Source organism: Coregonus lavaretus (genome assembly GCF_964263955.1).
Source record: "Coregonus lavaretus genome assembly, contig: HAP1_SCAFFOLD_1065, whole genome shotgun sequence".
In the NCBI taxonomy this organism is placed as follows: Eukaryota; Metazoa; Chordata; class Actinopteri; order Salmoniformes; family Salmonidae; genus Coregonus; species Coregonus lavaretus.
In genome coordinates this window covers 21,861-42,548 of record NW_028164086.1, presented here as the reverse complement: position 1 = coordinate 42,548, position 20,688 = coordinate 21,861, and the positions used below count along the sequence as shown (strand labels likewise).

General features: G+C 46.3%; 1 protein-coding gene across 1 annotated transcript in view; it reads left to right on the top strand.

Moving 5' to 3' along the window:
- The window catches only part of LOC311117481 (platelet-derived growth factor D-like), a gene marked incomplete at both ends in the record, with an annotated part of 51,424 nt that overhangs the window by 15,739 nt on the left and 14,997 nt on the right, over positions 1-20,688 (top strand). The window contains 2 exons of the mRNA XM_084192404.1: positions 18,041-18,230; positions 18,683-18,860. Coding sequence (XP_084048530.1) covers positions 18,041-18,230; positions 18,683-18,860 — 368 coding nt within the window. The remainder of the gene's footprint in view (positions 1-18,040; positions 18,231-18,682; positions 18,861-20,688) is intronic.

Here is a 20,688-nt window from a genome sequence, read left to right as displayed (position 1 = left end):
GACCTGCTTGGGCCAAGAAACACGAGCAATGGACATTAGACCGGTGGAAATTTGTCCTTTTGTTCTGGAGTCCAAATTGGAGAGATTTATGGTTCAAACCGCTGTGTCTTTGTGAGAAGTGGTGTGGATGAACGGATGATCTCTGCATGTGTAGTTCCCACCGTAAAGCATGGAGAAGGAGGTGTGATGGTGTGGAGCTGCTATGATGGTGACATGATTGGTTGACTGTAGGTGGGGGCGGTACATCCTGTATAAACACAAACTCACTTCCTTGACAACAGCTCTGCACTGTTCCGTGAAGCGCAAGAAGTATGAATGCCCTAACTTCTGCTGAGGCCATATCACTGTTAATGCTGCATGGCCAATGCAGACGTCGAATTGACCATGCACGTAGATGCACAATGCACTTCTCTCTCCAGAATGCGCTCTCTCCCACCAATTTGTGCACATTCATTGTTTCATAACTTCATTGTGTGAATTGTTAGTGTATATCAATTCCCCATTACATACCACCAGTAGTACATTTACCATGAATTCCTATAATTTCTAATCTACAATGTTTGTTACTTTGGTTACGGTCATTATTTTAATGCATTCAATATTATTATGCCAGTCTTCCTGTTCTCATTGTTTGCAGAGTGCACAATATATGCTACACTTGTGAGAAACAAGTTTTGGTTTATTTCATTCCATTTACAAGTTTTGTCAATTTAGTCATTGTCTTTTGTTTGGAATGCTCATGTCAATGTTGAAGAAGAACGCAAACGTGTAGAAAGTAGCCCTATAGGCTACCTGAAAAATATTTCCAGCTCTCCCTTTTGATAACCACTCAGCATGAAAGCAAAAAATGTAATGATCTGATCCAGTGGAAATGTCAAAAAATAGGCCTATCTGATTACTTCTTATCAGTGCTTGACTTGGACTGAAATAGGTTCAGGTACTCATTTTGGGTGCTGGTACTGTTTATATTTAGGAGCTCCACAATACATTTGAGCTAATATTCTATAAGAAGAACAGGAGCTCAAGCAGTAGAACATTTGAGGTGCCGGTACTCTGCTCCGGTGAACTCCTGTCCAAGTCAAGCACTGCTTCTTATCCCTTGCACAAATAGCCTACAGCTGTGTCTGTCCCGAGCTCACTGGCAGGGAAACTCTCTCGGGGCCCAGAATATTGTATATAATGTTGCAAGTTTGCTAGCACAAGCTTCAGGGGCTGGACCCAACTTAATAGTTTATACAATGTTTCAATCAATAGTTGATACAATGTTTCAAGTTTGTTGCAGACAGGCCATGTGTAGCCAATGTGATTTATAGGATATTTATTTTTATCAGGATATGTTCTACCTGCAGGCTGCAGTGTTTTTATTTGTTGGCTTCATGTAGGCAATTTTTACATAGTTGGCAATAGAAGTTACTTTTTAGGTTTGTATCATTTTCATTCAGATTTGGATAGAATTTTGATCAACCAGATGACAATGATTTTGAGATATGAAGACATTATTATATGCCATAACTGGCATGCAGATCGGTAGACATGGCATTCCATATGAGAAAGGTTGCCGACTCCTCTTGTAGCCTGTTACTGGCAACTTCAGGAGAGTGATTGCAGAATCTGCAAAAGCCAGCAGGAGCAGGTGGAGAATAGTTGTGTCGGGTTGTTTTGTTTTTCTTCTGGTTATCTAGATCTCTGGTGCCCTCATGAGGCATGTGTCTTATTTCATCAAACTGTAAGCTTAAAGCATCAGAAAAGCTCAATGCATATAGTTGATTTTATTAAAACACAGGGTGTGTCTATATATGGAAAAATAAACGTTTAACATTTTTGACAAATCAATTTCTTTTTAGTTGGGGGACAGCCCTACCAAAGAGCAACAAATATTTACTCTCATAAATAAATGAGGACAATTGATGTGTGTAAGTGTGCGTGCATGAAATCGTCAGTGTGTCCCTTGATGTGAGCTCAAGTACATTGATTCATCATTATCTGATGTATGTCATCACACTCAAAGGGAAGGCCACTGTCTGTCTGTGGTACAGTAGCTCTCTAGCATCTCGGTCTAGTGCTAGTCTCTCTCGTCTCTCTGCCTCTCAGGCCAGTCTGACTCATGACCTGTTGATGATGACAAACTTACCTCATCTAATGTATGCCCAGACCAGTCTTGTGTTTTCATGGTCATCAATCACTCACTGCTGTATGCGCGCATCACCCAAACGGGGCGTTAGCCCTGACCCGTGCTAGTCCTGTCAGCATGCTTGGCTAGCACATCCCCTTTCTCGTCAGCCCTGACCCGTGCTAGTCCTGTCAGCATGCTTGGCTAGCACATCCCCTTTCTCGTCAGCCCTGACCCGTGCTAGTCCTGTTAGCATGCTTGGCTAGCACATCCCCTTTCTCGTCAGCCCTGACCCGTGCTAGTCCTGTCAGCATGCTTGGCTAGCACATCCCCTTTCTCGTCAGCCCTGACCCGTGCTAGTCCTGTTAGCATGCTTGGCTAGCACATCCCCTTTCTCGTCAGCCCTGACCCGTGCTAGTCCTGTCAGCATGCTTGGCTAGCACATCCCCTTTCTCGTCAGCCCTGACCCGTGCTAGTCCTGTTAGCATGCTTGGCTAGCACATCCCCTTTCTCGTCAGCCCTGACCCGTGCTAGTCCTGTTAGCATGCTTGGCTAGCACATCCCCTTTCTCGTCAGCCCTGACCCGTGCTAGTCCTGTTAGCATGCTTGGCTAGCACATCCCCTTTCTCGTCAGCCCTGACCCGTGCTAGTCCTGTCAGCATGCTTGGCTAGCACATCCCCTTTCTCGTCAGCCCTGACCCGTGCTAGTCCTGTTAGCATGCTTGGCTAGCACATCCCCTTTCTCGTCAGCCCTGACCCGTGCTAGTCCTGTTAGCATGCTTGGCTAGCACATCCCCTTTCTCGTCAGCCCTGACCCGTGCTAGTCCTGTTAGCATGCTTGGCTAGCACATCCCCTTTCTCGTCAGCCCTGACCCGTGCTAGTCCTGTTAGCATGCTTGGCTAGCACATCCCCTTTCTCGTCAGCCCTGACCCGTGCTAGTCCTGTCAGCATGCTTGGCTAGCACATCCCCTTTCTCGTCAGCCCTGACCCGTGCTAGTCCTGTTAGCATGCTTGGCTAGCACATCCCCTTTCTCGTCAGCCCTGACCCGTGCTAGTCCTGTTAGCATGCTTGGCTAGCACATCCCCTTTCTCGTCAGCCCTGACCCGTGCTAGTCCTGTTAGCATGCTTGGCTAGCACATCCCCTTTCTCGTCAGCCCTGACCCGTGCTAGTCCTGTTAGCATGCTTGGCTAGCACATCCCCTTTCTCGTCAGCCCTGACCCGTGCTAGTCCTGTTAGCATGCTTGGCTAGCACATCCCCTTTCTCGTCAGCCCTGACCCGTGCTAGTCCTGTCAGCATGCTTGGCTAGCACATCCCCTTTCTCGTCAGCCCTGACCCGTGCTAGTCCTGTTAGCATGCTTGGCTAGCACATCCCCTTTCTCGTCAGCCCTGACCCGTGCTAGTCCTGTTAGCATGCTTGGCTAGCACATCCCCTTTCTCGTCAGCCCTGACCCGTGCTAGTCCTGTCAGCATGCTTGGCTAGCACATCCCCTTTCTCGTCAGCCCTGACCCGTGCTAGTCCTGTTAGCACGTTAGCCTCTCCAGTGAGGCATCTCTTTAGCACTTTGGCTACACCTGCTGAATAATGCAGATCGCACCTTTGCTGACTCGGTGCTTTGGCCAGGCCATCAGGGACACAAGCTGACTGTCTTTGGCAGGCTGTCACACAAACACACACTTACACACACACACACACACACTGAAACAAGCATGCCATGTCATAAGTCATGTGGGCTGGCTGGTGGCTACCTCTTAGCTCGACATGTCATTTTGGTAACTCTACCCTATCAGTGTGAAGATGCAAGAATGTTATACAAGCCTCCACTCTGTACAGGGCTGGGTCCTGTGTGTGTGTGTTAATGTTGAATCTACAATGTCACAGAGGTGGTGTATCTCGCTGTCTCTCACACACACTCACTCACAATAAGCGGTGGTGTGTGTGTCTGTGTGTGTGTGTGTGTGATCCATCTCCTTAAGTGAATAAACAGATTGAATAACACATTCCCTGGAAGAACACAGAGTAAACAGAGAAAGAGAGAGGGTTGAATAAGGAGCAGTGGGTGTGGGAGTGAGGGAATGAGAGAAAGAAAGACAGGAAAGATTAGAGGTGTCTTCCATGTGGCTCAGTTGGTAGAGCATGGTGCTTGCAACGACAAGTACGTGTGTTTGATTCCCACAGGGGACCTATACCAAAAAACGTATGCACTCACTACTGTAAGTGGCTCTGGATAAGTCTGGTTTTCCCAAACTCGGTCCTGGGGCCCCTCCTGGTTGCAGGTTTTGGTTTTGTCCTAGCACTACACAGCTGATTCAAATAACCAAATCACCATCAAGCTTAGATTATTTGAATCAGCTGTGTAGTTCTAGGGCAAAACCAAAACGTGCACCCAGGGTGGGAGGGGGGGCCCAGGACTGAGTTTGGGAAGCCCTGTGCTAAGGGACTAAAAATGTAAAGAGAGATGGAGTACACCTATCCCTGTGGAAACTTCCAGCACTAGCAGTAGGACCAATAATTCATCAACAGCATCATCCGTGTGCATGTTCGCAGGTTATGTTTGTGTGTTCGTTCGCAGGTTATGTGTGTGTGTGTGTGTGTGTGTGTGTGTGTGTGTGTGTATGGTCTTATCTTGAGTCTGTATCTGAAGTGTACAGAGCCTAGCTAAATGTCATTGATTTTGCGATACAAACACTCCTGAATTAGAATCAACCCAAAGTAATGATTAACAATCACACACACACACACACACACACACACACACACACACACACACACACACACACACACACACAGGCGTGCTGACAGCAAGCTACTGCGGCACAAAAAGCTAATTTACCCTACACCAAACACACACACACACACACACACACACACACACACACACACACACACACTCTGAGAGAGTCTGACTCAGAGACGCCTTCAGCATGCATGCACCATCAGTGAGTGACAGACATCTAGTTCACAGCACTGACAGTGCACGAACACACACACACACACACACACACACACACACACACACACACACACACACACACACACACACTCTGTTGGTAAACCTGCTTGGGCTCTAGCGGGAGTAGGGTTGATTTGAATGTCAGACCTGACCCCTCTGAGCTTTAACTGTGTGTGTGCTCCGTCTGAGTGTTCTGATATCTGACAGTGATATTTTGACAGCCATCCTGCTCCTGAAATCTGCACCCTGTCCGTCTGCCTCACATCAGCTGTGGCCCTGCAGTGTGCGTGTCAGTTTCTGGATGTCTGAGTGGAGAGATGGATGTATGTCACACTGTGACTTGGCCTGTCCTCGGAGGGTTGAGATGAGAATGGGACATAATGTATCCTGCTGGCCTTTATGATTATACACTGAACAAAAATATAAATGCAACATGTAAAGTGTTGGTCCCATGCTTCATGAGCTGAAATAAAAGATCCCAGAAATGTTCCATATGCACAAAAAGCTTATTTTGGCACACATTTGTTTACATCCCTGTTAGTGAGCATTTTTCCTTTGCAAAGATAATTCTTCCACCTGACAGGTGTGGCATATAAAGAAGCTGATTAAACAACATGATCATTTCACAGGTGCACCTTGTGCTGGGGACAATAAAAGGCCATTCTAAAATGTGTAGTTTTGTTACACAACACAATGCCGCAGATGTTTCATGTTTTGAGGGAGCATGCAATTGGGATGCTGACTGCAGGATTGTCCACCAGAGCTGTTGCCAGATAATTTAATGTTAATTTCTCTACCATAAACCGCCTCCGTCATTTTAGAGAATTTGGCTATACGGCCAACCAGCCTCACAACCACAGACCATGTGTATGGCGTTGTGCCAGTTTTTTGCTGATGTCAATGTTGTGAACAGAGTGCCCCATGGGGCGGTGGTGGTATGGTATGGGCAGGCCTAGGCTATGGACAAGGAACACAATTGCATTTTATCGATGACAATTTGAATGCACCGAGATACCGTGACACAATCCTGACTCCCATTGTCGTGCCATTCATCTGCCGCCATCACCTCATGTTTCAGCATGATAATGCACAGTCCCATGTCGCAAGGATCTGTACACAATTCCTGGAAGCTGAAAATGTCCCAGATCTTCCATGGCCTGCATACTCACCAGACATGTCACCCATTGAGGATGTTTGGGATGCTCTGGATCGACGTGTACGTAGGGTGTTCCAGTTCCCGCCAATATCCAGCAACTTCGCACAGCCATTGAAGAGGAGTGGGACAACATCCCACAGGCCACAATCAACAACCTGATCAACTCTATGTGAAGAAGATGTGTCGCACAGCATTAGGCAAATGGTGGTCACACCAGATACTGACTGGTTTTCTGATCCACGCCCCTAACTTTTTTTTAAAGGTATCTGTGACCAACAGATGCATCTGTATTCACAGTCATGTGAAATTAGGGGCCTAATGAATTTATTTCAATTAACCGTTTTCCTTATATGAACTGTAACTCAAGTAAAATCTTTGAAATTGTTGCGTTTATATTTTTGTTCTGTGTGTGTGTGTGTGTGTGTGTGTGTGTGTGTGTATAGCTGCCTATATACCTGCTCTATCATTTACAGTATGTAGCTAGATAGGTATTACTGTACTGTGTATCTCTTAAGGAGCTGCTAATGCACTGGACATCCCTTTTGTTTCTTTCGATCGACTACTTTAATACACAGACTGTATAAGGGTCATATTATTTATATCACTTTCTAACTGCACCCCTTTTGATTTGAATGAAACCTTACACTTGGTAAAAGTAGTCAGAAAGTGACGTTTTGGACTTGAATGCCAAAACATTTAGGAGCTAGAGGTACTCAAAGTTTACCCATGTTGCATACCCCACCATCAATGAAAAGATTAACGGTTGAGTTTTATATCCCTTGAAAGCTTACAAACAGGGTTGTCAAACTACTTGACAAAAATGTAAAAATTGACTTTTTTAAAACTTTAACGTCAACTATCTAAACATGCTTAAACTCCGATTTTTTTCATGTTCATATATGTTGTAGTTTTTACCTTATTTTACATAATCTGAGGTGATTGTGTTCGTGCCATCGGTTGAATACAGGGTGGGTGTCATGCTTTGGCTGATAAATGTACGATGACTTCATTTTTCATTTAAAAAACTTTTTTCAAGAAATTCTAGAATAGTTTGACAACCCTGTTTTGTCAGCTTTAAAATGATATCAAACTCGACAGTTTTATATTTTTCAGTGATGAAGACGTGGCTGTATCATGGTGGGATGGGGTATGCAAAATGAGTCAACTTTGCATCTTTATCTCTTGAATGTTTTGGCATTCAGGTCCAAAAAGTTGATTTCAGAGCACTTCTACCTTGGGCAAACATGTATGGAAGGTTCCGTTCAAATCAAAAGGGGTGCAGTCAAAGTGAATGAAATCATATGGAACGACCCATAATTGAATTTGTCTAAATACTTTTGGTTCCCTAAATTGGGGGGACTATGTACAAAAAGTGCTGGACAGTTTAACCAATATGGATGAAAATACCCTCAAATTGAAGCTGCCAGTCTGCTCTTTAACCTCATAGTTATTGTATAATTTCAGATCCAAAGTGCTGGAGTACAGAGCTAAAACAACAACAAGTGTCAATGTCCAAATACTTTTGGACCTGACTGTATGTCATGCACACACGCGCACACATACAAACTCACTGTGTCCCTGTTTTAATGCAGTCTAATTCTTCTGGTGACAGTCATGTGTTGCTGTGATCGTCACTCGCAGCAGAAATAGATTCCAGGGTGCTGGTAGAACATTACACCCTGCTGCTGTAGGTGTGACGATCAGGTTCAGCCCACAGTGAGAGGCAACACTATGCACACTGTGCGCACACACAAACCTACATAATGTGAGTGTGAGGGGTGTGTAAGTGTCGGAAGTCAGATCTATTTAATGAAGTGTGATGTCTGTTTAATTGGAGCCTTGTCACTCCGCCTGCTCTCTGTGATTTATATCAGCTCTATTGACATCATGCCTTTAGACAGTTAGATTTTTTTTTTTTTAATACTACTTTACTATTTACTAAGTCTCTCTCTATGGCTCTGAAGACAACGCTGTTTTGTTAGTCATAGAGTATGAAATATTCTGTACATTATTTCACATACACGGTGAACAAGCACATATACACACGCGGACACCCAACACGCACAAACACACACACACACACACATACCAGGGTTTCCGTCAGGAAAATGTGGCGCTGGACATTTGACCGGCAGCATTTTAATTTACTGGACATTTGAGAAATTTACCAGACCCATATGCATTGAGTGCGTAACCTGATTAGGGCGTCCACCAACGGTGCTCAGAACGACAGAAATCACATTTTAGATTATGGTAACTCATATTATCACAACATGCAAGTCGAGGATGCAACGATGTGCCAACAGGACGAGTAACGAGTAGAAAAGTTATTAGCCAATCTACTATCCCCATAGTAGAAAAGTTATTAGCCTATGTCAATCTACTAACCCCCATAGTAGAAAAGTTATTATCCTATGTCAATCTACTATCCCCCATAGTAGAAAAGTTATTAGCCTATGTCAATCTACTATCCCCCATAGTAGAAAAGTTATTAGTCAATCTACTATCCCCCATAGTAGAAAAGTTATTAGTCAATCTACTATCCCCCATAGTAGAAAAGTTATTAGTCAATCTACTATCCCCATAGTAGAAAAGTTATTAGCCTATGTCAATCTACTATCCCCCATAGTAGAAAAGTTATTAGTCAATCTACTATCCCCCATAGTAGAAAAGTTATTAGTCAATCTACTATCCCCATAGTAGAAAAGTTATTAGCCTATGTCAATCTACTATCCCCCATAGTAGAAAAGTTATTAGCCAATCTACTATCCCCCATAGTAAAAAAGTTATTAGCCAATGTCAATCTACTATCCCCCATAGTAGAAAAGTTATTAGCCTATGTAGTATCCCCCATAGTAGAAAAGTTATTAGCCTATGTAGGATCCCCCATAGTAGAAAAGTTATTAGCCTATGTAGTATCCCCCATAGTAGAAAAGTTATTAGCCTATGTAGTATCCCCCATAGTAGAAAAGTTATTAGCCTATGTCAATCTACTATCCCCCATAGTAGAAAAGTTATTAGCCAATGTCAATCTACTATCCCCCATAGTAAAAAAGTTATTAGCCAATGTCAATCTACTATCCCCCATAGTAGAAAAGTTATTAGCCAATCTACTATCCCCCATAGTAAAAAAGTTATTAGCCAATGTCAATCTACTATCCCCCATAGTAGAAAAGTTATTAGCCAATCTACTATCCCCCATAGTAAAAAAGTTATTAGCCAATGTCAATCTACTATCCCCCATAGTAGAAAAGTTATTAGCCAATGTCAATCTACTATCCCCCATAGTAGAAAAGTTTACCTATGTTATTGGTCAGCTTGTCGAGAAAGAATAGCCTATTCCAGACAGACTCTGGGACAGTTGTGGGACGATAAAACCCACATCTATACAACCATTAGGCCTAGGCTACATCCAAAAAACATTAAAAAGCATTGAGGCTGATGCAACAGATCAGCACGTTTAGCTTAAAATGTTGGAAAACTATTTCTTCACATTATAAGCGCAGCAATGCGCACAAGGCAGTATCATTGGCTAATCGCCAATGTTTGTTCCATAATGCAATTAGCGAGAAAACAATGTTGTCAAAAGCCCACTGCATGCCAGCGGTTTCATGTGACAGACATTAAAATATCCATTAGAAATGTAGGAAGAGGGGAGATCTAATATGCAACAACTAGCATGGGTTGCTAATATGACTAGTATTGTGCCTTTTAGTCACTGAACAATGAAAGAAAGTTTATATAAAATAATTGCCTCCACGGATATGGTCTGATTTTGGGTAGGCTACTTTGAAGCAAGGTAAGACATGCCTCATAATATGTAGTAAAACGTTCAGGTTTCAAAATATTAAGTATATGTTTTCAAACTGCCTCCAGCTCATTGTAAAGTGTTGTGTGACGTATTGATGAAGCCTGCCTTCCGTTGCCTATGTATCTGCTGTTTGAGATGCAGTAGCAGCAGCTTTCACGATGTCTGACAGATTTTCCGCTCAAAGTCTCTGTATCTGTATGCTGTACGCGTGTGATAAATTAGATACATAATGAATATACTGTACGCACGCTCCAGTTTAATTCCACTAAATTATGTCAATTAACCTATAAGACGATAAACAGGACCAGTGTCACACCCTGGTGTTGGGACTCATTATTGTTTATCCAGGGTGTGTGCAGTCTATGTGTTTGTGTTCTATGTTGGGTGTCTAGGTTGTTGTTTTTCTAGGTTTGTTCAATGACTCCCAATCGGAGGTAACGAGTGTCAGCTGTTCGGCTCGTTATCTCTGATTGGGAGCCATATTTATTTCTGTATGTTTTCCTGTGGGGTGGTGGGTTTTTGTTTCCGTTACGGTGAGTGCACCGTGGAACTTCATGATCGTGGTTTATTGTTTATTCGTGCTTTAACTTAATAAAGTCTACGATGTTCACTCAACACGCTGCGCGTTGGTCTGCTCCTTCACACGATCGTGACAGAAAAACCCACCAAAGAAAGACCAAGCAGCGTGTCCAGGAGCAAGGTGACTGGACATGGGAGGAGGCGCCGGGCAAAGAGATGGAGAGGCTGGCGATGGCCCAGGTGGGCACAGTGTGGTCCTGGGAGGACATGCTCGGAGGCAAGGGACCTTGGGGGAAGATCAAGGCCCTGGCAAGAGAGGAGCATCGGCGGCAGCAGGTTCAACGTCGTAAGGACGAGAGGCAACCCCAAGAAATTTTTGGGGGGGGGCACATGGCTTGGGCGACGGAGCAGCAGGAGGCTGCCACAAGGGAGAGTCAGAAGGCGGCCAGGTTAAGGGGGCTGACGGAGGCAGAGAAGGGTAGGATTCAGTGGGCTACCAGGTCAAGGGGGCTACTGGGTAAAGCAGAGAGGGAAGGTGTTGAGGCACGGCGTGAGGTACTGGGGTGTGTAACCAGTTCGGTCCGGCCCGTTCCTGATCCTCGGTTGAGGCCAGTGGTGTGTGTTCCCGGTATGGACCGGCCTGTTCCTACTCCACGCACCTGGGATACGGTGCGCTTCGCCAGCCCGGCCCGGCCTGTTCCGGCCACTCGCACCAGGGATACGGTGCGCGTCGCCAGCCCAGCCCGGCCTGTTCCTGCTCTCCGCACTAGGCGTGAGGTGAGTCCCCAGGGTCCAGCATGCCCTGTTCCGGCTCCCCGCACTAGGCGTTATGGGAGTCCCCAGGGTCCAGCATGCCCTGTTCCGACTCCCCGCACTAGCCCTGAGATGCGTGTCCTCAGCCCGGTACCTCCAGTTCCGGCACCACGCAACAGGCCTACGGTGCGCCTCAGACGGCCAGAGTCTGCCGTCTGTCCAACGGGGCCTGAACTGTCCGTCTGCCCAACGGGGTCTGAACTGCCCGTCTGCCCAACGCCGTCTGAACTGCCCGTCTGCCCAACGGCGCCTGAACTGCCCGTCTGCCCAACGGGGCCTGAACTGTCCGTCTGCCCAACGGGGTCTGAACTGCCCGTCTGCCCAACGCCGTCTGAACTGCCCGTCTGCCCAACGGCGCCTGAACTGCCTGTCGGCCCAACGCCGTCTGAACTGTCCGTCTGCCCAACGCCGTCTGAACTACCCGTCTGTACAGAGCCTACAAAGCCGCCCGTCTGCCATGAGCCTTCAGAGCCGTCCGCCAGATCGGAGCCGCTAGAGCTCTCCGCCAGACAGGATCAGCCAGAGCCTTCCGCCAGACAGGATCAGCCAGAGCCTTCCGCCAGACAGGATAAGCCAGAGCCTTCCGCCAGACAGGATCAGCCAGAGCCTTCTGTCAGACAGGAGCAGCCAGAGCCTTCCGCCAGACAGGAGCAGCCAGAGCCTTCCGTCAGACCGGATCAGCCAGAGCCTTCCGCCAGACGGGATCAGCCAGAGCCTTCCGCCTGCCATGAGCAGCCAGATCCGTCAGCCAGCCATGAGCAGCAGGATCCGCCAGAGCCAGCCAGCCAGGATCGGCCATTCAGTCCGGTGCTGCCACTTAGTCAGGTACTGTTCCTTAGCCTGGTGCTGGTCCTTAGTCCGGTGCTGGTCCTTAGCCCGGTGCTGCCCCTTAGCCCGGTGCTGCCCCTTAGCCCGGTGCTGCCCCTTATCCCGGTGCTGGTCCTTAGTCCGGTGCTGCCCCTTAGTCCGGTGCCGCCCCTTAACCCAGTGGGGTGTAGTTGGGGGGTGGTAATGTGTAGGAGGCTAAGTAAGTGGGTAATGACTATGGTGGGGTGGGGACCACGACCTGGGCCAGAGCCGCCACCTGGACAGACGCCCACCCAGACCCTCCCCTAGACGGTATGCTGGTGCGCCCGGAGTGCGCGCCTTTAGGGGGGGGTACTGTCACACCCTGGTGTTGGGACTCATTATTGTTTATCCAGGGTGTGTGCAGTCTATGTGTTTGTGTTCTATGTTGGGTGTCTAGGTTGTTGTTTTTCTAGGTTTGTTCAATGACTCCCAATCGGAGGTAACGAGTGTCAGCTGTTCGGCTCGTTATCTCTGATTGGGAGCCATATTTATTTCTGTATGTTTTCCTGTGGGGTGGTGGGTTTTTGTTTCCGTTACGGTGAGTGCACCGTGGAACTTCATGATCGTGGTTTATTGTTTATTCGTGCTTTAACTTAATAAAGTCTACGATGTTCACTCAACACGCTGCGCGTTGGTCTGCTCCTTCACACGATCGTGACAACCAGTCAAATGTATTTACATCAGCTGGTATTTCCATCAATGAATAGGCTAAAAAGCATTATTTCGCAATTGGGATTTTTTCTCCTTCTCCCGGACAATTGACCGGTGCCTATTTTATTTATCGGCTTTTCCATTTTTTTATCGGCCAAAAGCCGGCTATTAAGCCTACCGGCTAACAGAAACTCTGACACACACACACACACACACACACACATAAACGGACTGCGTGACCTGGTGGGCTGACTGGGCTATATTTTCTGAGGTGTTTGTGGTTTTAGTGGAGAGTTGCAGCATGCATAATGAGGTTTGGGCCTACACCCCTGGGTGATGAGTTTAGCATACACAGCTGAGACAGAATGAGACATCTCGCTCTCCCCTCTCTCGCTCTTCTCTCTCTCATCTCTCCTCTCTCTCCCCTCTCTCCTATCTCTCCTCTCCTCTCTCTCTCTCTCCTATCTCTCCTCTGCCCTCTCTCCCCTTTCTCTCCTCTCCCCTCTCTATCCTCTCTCTCCTCTCTCCCCTCTCTCTCCTCTCTCGTTTCATTCTCTTCCTCTCCTATCCCTTCCTCCCTCCTGTCTTTCATCTTGTCATGCGTGTCGCTCAGCTGTGTTAAATATTCAAAATAGTTTGTCCGTGCGTGTTGGCATGCGCGTGTGTGTGTGTGCATGTCTTGTGGTGTGAAAGCAATGAGATCTCCCATTTTTACCAATTTGACTTCAGATTCTGACATTTATCCACGTTTCCGACAAACGTCAAATTTCGAGGTGTTGCTCCCCCTGCTCTCAATCTGAATGGTTAAGTAAAGGGTTAAGGTTTGGGATAGGGCATCAAAAAAAGTGTCTACCACTGGGATTGAACAGCCGACCTTCGGATCCGGAGTCATGGGATTACACACGACCTTCGGATCCGGAGTCATTGGATTACGTCCATCCGTCACCCCCATCCACAACGCCCTCTGGTAATAGTGTTATTAGTGTTGCCCCTAGTGGCCAGTTTTGAAGGCATTTCCCGACATCCAATTTCAAAGTCAATCTTGAGCAATCTGGCTGATGAGAGAAGGAGAGTGTCTAATGGCATTGTTCCACTCTGTTAATCAGAGGTCTGGCTGTGATGTCCATTCAGTCGTGAAGGTGCTTACGCGTCAGGAACCATCAGCCAATGAGGACACAGTGGATTGGGCCAGTGGGGCCAGAGCAGTAGGCTATGTTATGTACAGTTGAAGTCGGAAGTTTACATACACTTAGGTTGGAGTCATTAAAACTTGTTTTTCAACCACTCCGCAAATGTATTGTTAAAAAACTATAGTTTTGGCAAGTCAATTAGGAGATCTACTTTGTGCATGACACAAGTAATTTTTCCAACAATTGTTTACAGACTTATAATTCACTGTATCACAATTCCAGTGGGTCAGAAGTTTACATACACTAAGTTGACTGTGACTTTAAACAGCTTTGAAAATTCCAGTAAATTATGTCATGGCTTTAGAAGCTTCTGATAGGCTAATTGACATCATTTGAGTCAATTGGAGGTGTACCTGTGGATGTATTTCAAGGCCTACCTTCAAACTCAGTGCCTCTTTGCTTGACATCATCGGAAAATCAAAAGAAATCAGCCAAGACCTCAGAAAAAAAAAATGTAGACCTCCACAAGTCTGGTTCATCCTTGGGGGCAATTTCCAAACGCCTGAAGGTACCAAGTTCATCTGTACAAACAATAGTACGCAAGTATAAATACCATGGGACCCCGCAGCCGTCATACCGCTCAGGAAGGAGATGCGTTCTGTCTCCTAGAGATGATTGTATTTTGGTGCGAAAAGTGCAAATCAATCCCAGAAGAACAGCAAAGGACCTTGTGACGATGCTGGAAGAAACAGGTACAAAAGTATCTATATCCACAGTAAAACGAGTCCTATATCGACATAACCTGAAAGGCTGCTCAGCAAGGAAGAAGCCACTGCTCCAAAACCACCATAAAAAAGCCAGACTACAGTTTGCAACTGCACATGGGGACAAAGATCGTGCTTTTTGGAGAAATGTCCTCTGGTCTGATTAAACTAAAATAGATCTGTTTGGCCATAATGACCATCGTTATGTTTGGAGGAAAAAGGGGGTAGCTTGCAAGCTGAAGAACACCATCCCAACCGTGAAGCACGGGGGTGGCAGCATCATGCTGTGGGGGTGCTTTGCTGCAGGAGGGACTGGTGCACTTCACAAAATAGGTGGCATCATGAGGAAGGAAAATTAGGTGGATATATTGAAGCAACATCTCAAGACATCAGTCAGGAAGTTAAAGCTTGGTCGCAAATGGATCTTCCAAATGGACAATGACCCCAAGCATACTTCCAAAGTTGTGGCAAAATGGCTTAAGGACAACAAAGTCAAGGTATTGGAGTGGCCATCACAAAGCCCTGACCTCAATCCTATAGAAAATGTGTGGGCAGAACTAAAAAAGCATGTGCGAGCAAGGAGGTCTACAAACCTGACTCAGTTACACCAGCTCTGTCAGGAGGAATGGGCCACAATTCACCCAACTTATTGTGGGAAGCTTCTGGAAGGCTACCCGAAAGGTTTGACCCAAGTTAAACAATTTAAAGGCAATGCTACCAAATACTAATTGAGTGTATGTAAACGTCTGACCCACTGGGAATGTGATGAAAGAAATAAAAGCTGAAATAAATAATTCTCTCTACTATTATTCTGACATTTCACATTCTTAAAATAAAGTGGTTATACTAACTGATCTAAGACAGGGAATTTTTACTAGGATTAAATATCAGGAATTGTGAAAAACTGAGTTTAAATGTATTTGGCTAAGTTGTATGTAAACTTCCGACTTGTATGTAAACTACCTTGGCGTTACAAGCGCAGTGCTCTACCAGCTGAGCTACAGAGGACCAACTGTATGTATCAGCGCCTTGGATTCACTTTTCTAAACATTAACGATCCCAATTTCGTTTAAACGTTCACACCCCTATTAGAAACATATATTTATACTGTTCACAATGTCCCGACTGCTGAATCTTTGTCCGCTCTCTGCTGGCTCTGTGGGAACCGGACGTCTCACTCTGCCACCTCTCATATTCACTTTTTCTCTCTCTGCTCTCTCTCTCACTCCTTTGTGCTCTGGAGCAGGTTTTCATCAAGGATCTCCCTGTACTTTGCTCCGTTCAGCTTTCTCTCGATCCTGACTGGTCTCCCAGTCCCTGCTGCTGGAAAAACATCCCCACAGCATGAAGCTGCCACCATGCTTCACCGTAGGGATGGTGCCAGGTTTCCTCCAGACGTGACGCTTGGCATTCAGGCCAAAGAGTTCAATCTTGGTTTCATCAGACCAGAGAAGCTTGTTTCTCATGGTCTGAGAGTCCTTTAGGTGCCTTTTGACAAACTCCCAAGTGGGCTGTCATGTGCCTTTTACTGAGGAGTGGCTTCCGTCTGGTTACTCTATCATAAAGGCCTGATTGGTGGAGTGCTGCAGAGATGGTTGTCCTTCTGGAAGGTTCTCCATCTCCACAGAGGAACTCTCAAGCTCTGTCCATCGGGTTCTTGGTCACCTCCCTGACCAAGGCCCTTCTCCCCCGATTGCTCAGTTAAGCCGGACAGCCAGCTCTAGGAAGAGTCTTGGTGGTTCCAAACTTTATCTATTTAAGAGTGATGGAGGCCACTGTGTTCAGAAATGTTTTGGTACCTTTCCCCAGATCTGTGCCTCGACACAATTCTGTCTCGGAGCTCTATGGACAATTGGCGTTTGCTCTGACAAAAAATTATATTTAATCAATTTTAGAATAAGGCTGTAACATAGCAACATGTGGGAAAAGTCAAGGTGTCTGAATACTTTACGAATGCACTGTATATGTAAATGGTTCAATTTTAGAATTGGATTGGCCACTCCATGCATCACTGCTCTCCTCCTCCTCTCCCTCTATGGTGTGCTCTATTGACGCACGTACGCACCGTACACACACAGACAGAAGCACACACGTCATATTCCTGCTTTCACATCGCGTAATTAACATCACTATGGATATAGGCACTACAGTACATCAGTCCACTCATCAGGGAGAGAGACATGAGGGAGAGAGGGGGAGAGAAGAGATGGAGATGGAGGGAGACATGAGGGAGAGATGGAGGGAGACATGAGGGAGAGATGGAGGGAGACATGAGGGAGAGATGGAGGGAGACATGAGGGAGAGATGGAGGGAGACATGAGGGAGAGATGGAGGGAGACATGAGGGAGAGATGGAGGGAGACATGAGGGAGAGATGGAGGGAGACATGAGGGAGAGATGGAGGGAGACATGAGGGAGAGATGGAGGGAGACATGAGGGAGAGATGGAGAGAGACATGAGGGAGAGATGGAGGGAGACATGAGGGAGAGATGGAGGGAGACATGAGGGAGAGATGGAGGGAGACATCAGGGAGAGATGGAGGGAGAGATGGAGGGAGACATGAGGGAGAGATGGAGGGAGACATGAGGGAGAGATGGAGGGAGACATGAGGGAGAGATGGAGGGAGACATGAGGGAGAGATGGAGGGAGACATGAGGGAGAGATGGAGAGAGACATGAGGGAGAGATGGAGGGAGACATGAGGAAGAGATGGAGGGAGGGGGAGAGAAGTGTGTTTCTACAGAAACAGACATGTTTGATAGAGTTGCTAGCGATCATGTGTGGTCGAGCAGATATTCAAAGCCTTTCCTCATTTGACACCACTCACTAACCCTGTGCCCCTGAATAGGTCACAATAACTACTTCAACTGGGTGAGAGCGGTAGAGAGATGGATTCATGTCCTCTGATTCAGTCACAGAGCATTAGGAGGACTATGTAGGAATATAAACTATTTATTGGAATAGTTTAGTTTACTGTTTTTCTTTGTTTGTCCTAGTCCTGTCTGTGTCTGTATCTCTCTTTCTCTCTCTCGCACGCTCTCTCTCTCTCTCTCTCTCTCTCTCTCTCTCTCTCTCTCTCTCTTTCTGTCTCTCTCTCTCTTTCTCTCTCTCTCTCTCTCTCTCTCTTTCTATCGCTCTTTCTATCGCTCTTTCTGTCTCTCTCACTCTAACTCTGTAACTGTCTGTCTGTGTGTGTGTGTGTGTGTGTGTGTATGAAATCCCAGAGAGTAAACTCACCAACCTATACCAGTTATAACTGCTAACAGACAGCAATCACCTTACAGACTTGTACCGGAAAGAAGAGGTCGTCACGGTAACTGCAGCAGGGGGAACCATCCAGAGTCCCCGCTTCCCTAACGCCTACCCCCGGAACCTGCAGTTGTCATGGAAACTACTGTCTCCCCACAACACCCGCATCACCCTGGAGTTTGACTCCCACTTTGCACTGGAGGAACCAGAGAACGAAGTCTGCAGGTGAGAGAGGGAGGATAGGTAGAGAAAGATTGAAGCGCCAGGGAGAGAGAAAGTTAGCTGAGTTTGTTATGGATGAAAAGGGAGATTTGAGTGAAGAGAGAAGGCTGGCATCCCTCTGATGCGGGTATCGACATCTACAGAGACTAAAGAGTGGAGGGAGGGATGAAGGTTGCTTTCTTTGCAGTAATGAAGAATATGTCCTTGAGGGTGAGGAGAGAATATAATTTGAATCCCCAAACCAAAGGCATCTGTCTTTGTAAGCACTTTAGACAAGAGAGAGGGGAGAGAAACAGAAAGAGAGAGAATGTGAGGGAGAGAAACAGAGAGAGAGAGAGGGAGGTGACTGCTCTCCAACAATTATCCCTTTTCTAGTGAACAGTGATGATTAATTGATTAATTAAATCCATTGATTGACAGGTTAGTGACCCCCTCCTCTCCCCCTTCGCTTGTAGGTATGACTTTGTGGAGGTGGAGGACATCTCAGAGACCAGTACTATTGTCTGGGGGAGATGGTGTGGTCATAGAGTCCCCCCTCATCTCACCTCCAAAACCAACATCCTCAAAGTCACCTTCAAGTCAGACGACTACTTCGTGGCCAAGCCTGGCTTCAAACTCCACTACTCTCTACTGGTGAGTGAACATCAGGATGTGACTGCATCTCGTTCCACAAAGATGGTGTTGAAACGTAAAGATGTAAAGCTGGTGTTATAACTGCCAATTAATCTCTTATGTCATCCTTATGACAGTCTAATGTAGTCTGTATGACAGAGGGTTCAAGTACGGTGCTACCAAAATCCTTCCTGAATTAGGAGATGACTAAACCCATTCTTTTGAAAGATGTCTAACTTGACAAAAGAGGAGGGAGATGGAGGGAGGCTGAGTATGTGCTCTTTAAAAGGCCCAGTCTGGATGAGAAGATTAGCTTTGTCACAACGTCAGTAGTTGGATAGTGGAGGAAGATTTAGATGTGGAGATGTTCCCTTGGTTTTCAAACACATTATCATCACTGAAGAGACAGACAGGTTTTTATTCTGCCCTTTAAAGCATTTGACTTTAAACACACATTATCCCATACCTCTCTGCACTCTCTCTCCTCTCTCTCTCCCCCCTCTCCTCTCTTACCCTCTCTATCTCCTCTCTTCTCGCTCTCTCCTCTCTTCTCGCTCTCTCCTCTCTCTCTCCTCTCTCTCTCTCCCCTCTCTCCTATCTCCTCTCTCTCCTCTATTTCTCCTCTTTCCTCTATTTCTCCTCTATTTCTCCCATCTCTCCTCTCTCTCTCTCCCATCTCCTCTCTCCCTTCTTTCCTCTCTCCTCTCTCCCCTCTCTCCTCTCTCATCTCTCGATCTCCTCTCTCGATCTCCTCTCCCCTCTCTCTCATTTCTCTCCCCTCTCTCCTCTCTTTCCTCTCTCTATATCTCCTCTCTTCCCTCTCTCCTCTCTCTCTCCCCTCTTTCCTCTCTCTATATCTCCTCTCTCCCCTCTCATCTCTCGATCTTCTCTCTCTCCTCTCTTCTCTCTCTCTCCTCTCTCTCCTCTCGATCTCCTCTCTCTCCTCTCTTCTCTCTCTCTCCTCTCGATCTCCCCTCTTCTCCTCTCTCTCCCCTCTCCTCTGTCTTTCGCCTGGAGAGGTAGGCATATGTCTGTTATTATTCCTACTCCACAGTGCCTCATGTTGTTCTTTTTCATTCCTCTGTCCTTGTGTGTAGCTGCCTGCTGTGTGTCCTCAGCACAGTGACACTGTGTGTGTGTGTTTGTGTGTGTGTGCAACACACTTTCCCAGACAGGGAAGCTGCCATTAGATTGGCCTCCCAGTAGCCACCTCCTAGGGCTGTGAGAGGCTTCATTTAACAGCTCTAATTTGTTCTGCCCTGCTGTATAGATAAGGTGGAGGAGAGGTAGAGAGAGAAAGAGAGGGTGGGGAGAGAAAGGTAGAGAACAGGTGTCTCAGATCCTATCAAGCTGACAGCCGATAACTCCTCCAAAACAAAGAGAGAGGGAGTGTGAGGAGAGAGAGAAAGAGGGAGTGTTACAAGCGAGTGGGAGGGACTCTCAAAGAGGAACTAGACTCTATCAGTCATTTGTCATCACAACCACAAACCCAACCACAATGCAACTATTACACAACCACAATGCAACTATTACACAACCACAATACAACTTTTACACAACCACATGCAACCATAACACACCCACAAAACACAAACACATACCCACAATACAACCATAACACAAACACAAAACAACATAACCACAATACAACCATTACCATAACACAACCACAATACAACCACAAAACAACCATAACACAACCACAAAACAACAAAACCACAATACGATAAGATATACTTTATTAGTCCATATGTGATGGAAATGTGTCTTCTGCTTTAACCCAACCCCTCCAATATATACACACACACACACACACACACACACACACACACACACACACACACACACA